The 7639-nt window shown below is 32.0% G+C and overlaps 1 protein-coding gene across 1 annotated transcript; it reads left to right on the top strand.

Moving 5' to 3' along the window:
• Positions 1-262: 262 nt before the first annotated feature.
• On the top strand, positions 263-3272 carry LOC145165610 (26S proteasome non-ATPase regulatory subunit 7 homolog A). Its single transcript, XM_079084371.1, has 10 exons — positions 263-572; positions 1617-1709; positions 1794-1875; positions 1945-2041; positions 2189-2264; positions 2372-2430; positions 2520-2642; positions 2723-2780; positions 2883-2968; positions 3054-3272. The coding sequence occupies exons 1-10, from the start codon at positions 386-388 to the stop codon at positions 3123-3125; spliced, it is 933 nt and encodes a 310-aa protein (XP_078940497.1). The 5' UTR covers positions 263-385; the 3' UTR covers positions 3126-3272.
• Positions 3273-7639: the final 4367 nt, after the last annotated feature.

Here is a 7639-nt window from a genome sequence, read left to right on the forward strand (position 1 = left end):
CACTTAAAATGTTTATTGCTTATTCCCACCACAATAAGCTAATCCAAACACATTTTAAAAAAGTGTTTATTCCACCGCAATAAACAAATAAGCAATAAGCTAATAAGCTAAAAACTATTTATCCAAACACCCTAAACATCTTTGGCTAAAAAAATTTATTAGTATAACTTTTTGTTGATCCTTATTCCAATCGGGTCGTCTGAATGAACCAAATCGGTACATATAACCCGAGATTCCTTTCTTGAGTAGAAAGCGAGTTCGAAAGACAAAAAAGGGTTTTTGCACGAAACCCTCCTTTCGTTTCAAATTAGGGACTCCATACGCTTTCGTCCTACACAAAATCATCAATTCGAGGGAAAGGACTTTCATCTGAAAATTTCGAAGAATGGATGTGATTAAGTCACAGCAGTTGTCAGCACGGCCGATCGAGAAGGTGGTCGTACACCCCTTAGTACTCCTTAGCATCGTCGACAACTACTATAGAGTCGCAAAAGACACTCGCAAACGTGTCGTTGGTGTTCTCCTCGGTAGTTCCTTCAAAGGCACCGTCGACGTCACAAACAGCTACGCAGGTTTTCCCCGATCCATTTATGCGTTTAGGAGTTATTTATTCGAGAGTTTATTTGGATCTGAACGTTTTGCCTAGTTGTTTTTGGCTTAAATTTGAGATTCTTGTTTTTGTTAATTTTCGTTGCTTAGACCTGCATAACATACCCAATCGGTGGCAATAGATAGTGATGAAAACTTGGCCGTGGTAATTAGGAGTATATTAGAAGTAGAGACGGGATCTGGTGAGTTATTCGGATAAACAATTCAATTCTTAAGGATGAGTACCCGATTCTGTTTCTAGTTATGATTATATTATACCAAAATATTAAAATATAAGAAGTCACTTCCTTAGTTTTATTTTTGTTGAAGTATTGAAAAGGGGTATGTTTTGAGTTGGATTCAAAATTCTTAGTGTGAAACCGATTTGAATGATGCAGGAAGTGCTCATGCAACTCCATCTAGCTCTTGTTATATAACTTATATTAGCCAATGAAATGTTACACTCTTCACTTTATGAGCCTTCATCTCTATCTATATATAGGATTTATGTTCGCCTTTTCATCCAAATGCTAATAGTATCCCATTGTCTTGTGAGCTCAGTACTTCAGTGAGAGGCATTTCCTGAGCTAGTGCTGCATTTGCTCATCTTATTTTAGTTTTCTTATATAAACTATTTGGCTGTCTGCTGTGGTAACTTGTACAAGGTGTCTGGAGATTTTGTTTATGGCTGAACAACACTTTAATCTATAAGGATTCAAGTTTAGTTCTATTGACAAAACAATAACATTTTGATAAAATACTAAGCTACATATTGATAGGATTTCCATTTGAAAAAGAAATGGTTTAAATGGCACTCATGTCCTCTATTTATAGGAGGATTAGGGAGGTTAAGACAGGTTCCTCATTCACACTTTGACTTTGCAAAGTGTTTTTCCTTAAATGACACTCGCTTTGCTTTGATGTTTATGAGACTATGAAATCAAGAAAAAAGAAGTAAAATCTATACAGCTGAGCAATTTCAATCAATATTGTTGTAAGTTAACGAGAGTGTTGTTGTTGTTGTGTAGTGCCTTTTGAGGAAGATGAAAAGGATCCGAGCATTTGGTTTCTTGATCACAACTATCATGAGGCCATGTTCTCCATGTTCAAGAGAATCAATGGTAATAATGATCTGAAATACTATAAATAAAGAGCAGCTATTAATATTATGAGAAGCAAATATTGAAGTTTGTTTGTTGTTGCAGCTAAGGAGCATGTGGTAGGATGGTATAGCACTGGCCCAAAGCTAAGGGAGAATGATCTTGATGTTCATGGTCTTTTTAATGAGTAAGCATTGGGATTTTACATTAATCTTTTTATTTTGTGATATTGAACTGAGGAATCTTGTTGCTGCAGCTACGTCCCAAATCCTGTATTGGTGATTATAGATGTCCAACCAAAGGAATTGGGAATACCCACTAAAGCATACTATGCTATTGAAGAGGTTAAAGAGGTACGTACAATCACTTTTGATATTTATTTTATATATATATATATATATATATATATATATATATATATATATATATATATATATATATATATTGTTACATTTTTTATCTCTTGATGTGAAACTAAACAATCACCATCTTCCTTCCAGAATGCCACTCAGAAAAGCCAGAAGGTTTTTGTTCATGTGCCCTCAGAAATTGCTGCTCATGAAGTGGAAGAAATTGGTAAACTCTATATTTGTTTATTTATTACATAGGGATAGGGATAGGGAGGGAGCTTATACTTTGTTATTTCAATAGTTTAATGTTTGCAATTTCTTTGTTTTCTACAGGAGTGGAGCACTTGCTTAGAGATGTCAAAGATACAACTATCAGCACCCTTGCAACAGAGGTCCACCCCCACCTCTTTTTTTTTTTTTTTTTTTTTTTTTTTTTGTAGGTTATATTTTGTAATATTGAATGAATATTTTGTTAATGTAGGTAACTGGAAAGTTGGCAGCTTTGAAGGGTTTAGATGCAAGACTGAAGGAGATACGTGGATATCTGGACCTTGTTATTGATGGAAAGCTTCCATTAAATCATGAAATTTTGTATCATCTACAGGTACCTATCTGTTCTTTCTAACTAATATAATTATAAATTATAAATAAATATCTTATTATATGTTTGGTTTTGAATTGCAGGACGTGTTTAACCTTCTACCAAATCTGAATGTTGCTGATTTGATAAAGGCATTTGCAGGTATATACATCTTTTTTTTTTAATACTGAATAAACCCTCTGAATGAGACTGTGTAGTAAATAGTGATGATGATGATGGGTGTTTTATTAATTTTGGTTGCAGTGAAAACAAATGATCAGATGCTTGTTATCTACCTTTCTTCTTTGATCAGAAGTGTCATAGCCCTTCACAACTTGATCAATAACAAGGTAAACACCATTCATTACACAACTTGATCAACAACATGAATTCATTTTTTTTCAACATGAATTTCATGATGTTGGGTGTTTTCAGATGCTTAACAAAGAACATGAGAAAGCTGAGGATGCAAAACCAACAGCAGTTCCACCTGTTGCTGGGAGCTAAACTACTTGTGGATTAATCAGAGAAAGAAAGCAAGACTTCCAAAATTGATGGTGATTTAGTGGCTAATTTCATTATGATATTTTTGTATCATTGCTGGATAATTTTTACCCTTTTTTAATGGACAATATGTTGGGTTTTTTATTTTTATTTTAACACCTCATGAGACGTCAACTTTCAACTTCAAGCATGGTTTCTTTTTAACTTTTTTGATGGTGTTTGTTCAAAAATCTGTCAAACTTAAATTTTACTCGACTCAACAAGTTTAAGACTATTTTGTTATGATTTTAAATCAGTAGGTATAGAGTAACAGACTAACAGTATTTTTTTAGTCAATGTTGACATTCATAAACCTGAATTTTGTTTTATTCTGAATAGAAAACGTAAAAGCAAATTAACTACTTTGGTCTAGATAACCTCGCAAATAACAATTGCTAAACCACTAAAACACAATTTAGATTTTATTTATTTATTTATAGTAAATAAAATTTGAAACATTTTGCCCTCTCAAACATAATTTAGAATGAATTTGTAATTTAACATTTTTTTCACAGATCTGTTTCACATAATACTAAACGCACATCGCCTACTTCTACTATTGAGAACCAATTAATTAATTATTTATTTATTTTTTTTAACTAGAAAAAAAGTAATGTTTTCCGAGAAAGATCAAACAACATGGATAGAAAAACGTAGAAAACAAGCGAGTAGTAAGCCCGATTTTACCTATATATTTATTTAATACAAAAATGTGTTGTATATAATTCTTTTACTGGGTGTGTTTGTGAATTATGATTGAATTTGAGAAATATATTGACTTATTAGGTTTTTAAAATTTCAATAAGTTTAAAAGAATGTTTGGTAAATACAAAAATGTTTTTAGAAACAACCTTTTACTACATTTGAAAATATGTTTTTGAAAAATCACATACTTAGGGAGGACTCCCAACCCACTCATACGATTGCCACATCAGTTTTTCTTTCACTTTTCTTCATTTTTTCCAACTTACAACACACGGAAACCTTATCTTTTTCAACCCACTCAACCCATTCAATTTAGAGTAAATTACACCAATGGTCCCTATAGTTTGGGTCAATTTGCACGCTTAATCCCTAATTATTTTTTTCACTTGGAAGGTCCCTATAGTATCTTTTTGTTGCGGCTTCAGTCCCTGACAAACATGAAAAAGACTATTTTGTCCTAACTAATTTCTTTTTTAATTTTTTTATTTCTTGTAAAATTAAATATATAATTAGAAAAACATAATGGGTCCCACTATCCATTACTACTCCACCCAACCCACCCCTCTCCCTCTTCTTCCTTTCCGTCCGACGACTTCTTCTCGGGCAAACCAACAAAAAATGGAATACTACCAAATAGAATCAAATCACAGTCAAACCAGAAATAAAACCCTAATATCAAATCTGATGAACCTCAAACCAAATTTAAAGAACCTAGAAACCAGAAATTGTTTTGCTTCCTGATACATGTAATCAAAACGAACTTGAAATCAAATTCGATCCTAAGACTTGAAAATTCCATTAAATCAAACCCGATTAACTTAGATCCCAAAATCGAACACTTGGACATGAACCATCGAATCTATAACAGAAGAACACAAATCCATAAAATAAAAACTCGGAAAACCCCTAGACCTGCAACTCAATATCGATCTGCTCAACACCATCTCTATTCTTCCCCTAAATATCAAAAACTATCAGCTGGTGAACTTCTTAAAGATTCCCGATGGATTAAAGCAGACAAAGAACTTCTAAAAGCTCCGACGATGGGTTCGTGACTTCGTGTTCATCAGTGGTTTCAGAAATCGATCGATTCTAAGACTTAGCGCCGGTGGATCTAGAGAAAAAGGCGCAAGTCGCCTTGGATGGATAAATGATTTCACCATCTTCTCCGTTCATCAAATTGTACCTTCTGCTGTACAAGACCGATTTCCCCATCTTCTTCGTTCATCAGATTTCCCCATCTTCTCCGTTCCACTGATTTCGATGGAGGATTTCGAGGCCTCCGATTTCATCTTGTGGGAGCACAAATAAAAACCGATCGTCTCTGTTTTTTATTGCACCGAAGGTTAGATCCGATTGTGGTCATGTGGACAAGAAGGTAACAATGGCGGAGGTGGCACCAGAATTGTATCGTAGAAGATCTGTTCTCAATTAATTCAATCGCATAGTGGGTGGCGGTGGGTTCGTGAGGGGGAGGCAATAAGCTTTAATAATAAAATATAAATGATTATATAATAAATAAATAAATTATAAAATAAATTATTAAGGGTAAAATAGTCTTTTTATCTTAGGCAAGGACCAATGACGCAATAAAAACATAATATAGAGACCTTCCGAGTTAGAAAAAAATGTTAGGGACCAAATACGCAAATTACGCCAAACCATAGGGACCATTCGTGTAAATTACTCTTCAATTTAAAAAAAAAATACAAAAGGTAAAATCTTAATTAGAAATAGAGTTATCGCCGATATCACTCCATTTTTAGCGGGTTGTTTAATTGGTTTCACTAACCCACTTCATCCCCTCTCTCTATTTTCTCTTTCTCATTTTCTCTTGTACCATGTGTTTTAAGATTTATACCTTAGTTGTTTTGTATCTTTTTTAATTGAGTGAGATGAATGGATTGAGAAAGATAAGATTTTCGTGTATTGTGGGTTGAGAAAGATGAAGAAAAAAGAAAGACAAAAACTGATGTGACAGTAGATTCAGTGAGTTGGGAGGGAATGACTCCCTCATCCCTTATGAATTTTAAAAAGTGCGTGTAACTTCTTCAATTCAAAAATGACTATGAAATAACTATAAGCTAATAAAAATATTTAAAAAAAAACAACTTATAACTTGTTGCTACCGTATAAGTCAATCCAAACAATTCCTAACCTGATAAATAAATTTCATACTATCAATATAAATAAATTTTATATTTATTATGCTTAGGTTAAAAAAGCTTGTGTTATCATACTCTCAAACGAATAAAGTATATAGTCAGCTAATAGACTTCGAAGTTGTTATTGTTTGGACAAAATGATCGGAGGAAGAAAGAAGAAGATGTCAATCAAAGCCCTAGGTTAAGCAAAGAAAGTATCATATTAATTTGATAAGAGTTTTATCAGCTTTTGTATTTTACATGTTTTGATTTTAAAATTTGGGCTAACAGCAAGAAATAATTATATAATCTATTTATTTCTATAGTATAGTGTTTTATTATCATCTTCCTTATTGGAGTATGGTGCTTCTCTACTCCCCCCCCCCCCCCCCCCCCCCCCCCCCCCTTAATACAATTTATTTTACATTTCTTATTGCAAATTAAATTGTATCTGTAGATTTTCAAATACGATTTTGTAATTGAAAAACAGATAATTTTAAAATAATTTTTCTAAGACCAATTCTAATATGCAATCCATCTTTGCAAATTCAAAGCCAATTTTTATATTCACAGTCAAAACCGAGTCTTTACCTACAATGATACGTAATTCTTTTTGACTCCTGTCTATGACCCATTCTTGAATTATATAGGGTTTGAATCTTTTCATGGACTTCTAATTTATATATTTGAACAAATGGAATATATTTATATATTCTGGCCACATATTTTCGTCTTCAAAAAATAAAAAAGAAATAAATAATGAAAAAAAGCACCATTATAATGACTACTAATAAAATAAAAATATATGTTATGTAACATTCTATTAATATTAAACAATTTAAATTATGCAGATTGTAATATTTTGATAGAATATTACACTTATTATATTTTTATTAACTATATTCTATCCGAATAAGTTATTAGAACGACGATGTTATTTATTTAATTTTTGGAATGAACAAAAAGTATTTATCAATAATTTTCGTCACTTTTTATTTCAAAAGAAATTAAAAATTTAAAATCAGTCGTACTAAGTTATTCTAATAGAATATTATATATAAGTTTTAAAATTTTGTAATGATTTGTACGGTATGAGAACTTAAAATAACCGAGAACTCCAGTTAAAATAAGAACTTTTTCTACACATCATTTGAAAAAGATAGACACCAAACCAATCCTATCATCTTATCTAAAACATTCGTTGAAAAGAAATTCATTAGTATTTGTCTGTATGTGCAGATGATCTGCACACTGTGTATATGCATACATATGTAGATCTTCATATGTGCATATGCACGGTGTGGAGATGAAACATGATTATTTTTGCATTTTCCTTATAAATCATCTAGACGTATGGATTAGAGTATAATAATTTTTTTTTTGAAAAATATTATGTACAAGTAAAGTTGACTAGTTCTCATTGATTTCGAGTAGACATCCATGAGTCATTTAACTTCACTAATTAAGGTTTATCAGTATTTAAGTAGTTAAAATAGTTCTTGCTTTGTGAAACAATTTGGATTTCGGAATAGAAAGTTTAAAATTCACCTAGAAACGTGGTGATGAGATGAAAATATAGATATTGAAACTAAAACTTTAGTTAAGGGTACTAATTGTAGTTATGGAGAA

The sequence above is a fragment of the Lactuca virosa genome, chromosome 3, assembly GCF_052849685.1.
Source record: "Lactuca virosa cultivar CGN04683 chromosome 3, Lactuca_virosa_CGN04683_v6, whole genome shotgun sequence".
NCBI classification, from domain to species: Eukaryota; Viridiplantae; Streptophyta; class Magnoliopsida; order Asterales; family Asteraceae; genus Lactuca; species Lactuca virosa.

Excerpts from the sequence above, each read along its gene's own strand:
- LOC145165610 (XM_079084371.1), top strand. The coding sequence starts at position 386 with ATGGATGTGATTAAGTCACAGCAGTTGTCAGCACGGCCGATCGAGAAG. Across the intron at positions 1,876-1,944 it reads GTTCATGGTCTTTTTAATGA|CTACGTCCCAAATCCTGTAT; the intron begins GTAAGCATTGGG and ends TTGTTGCTGCAG. Across the intron at positions 2,431-2,519 it reads TCAGCACCCTTGCAACAGAG|GTAACTGGAAAGTTGGCAGC; the intron begins GTCCACCCCCAC and ends TTGTTAATGTAG.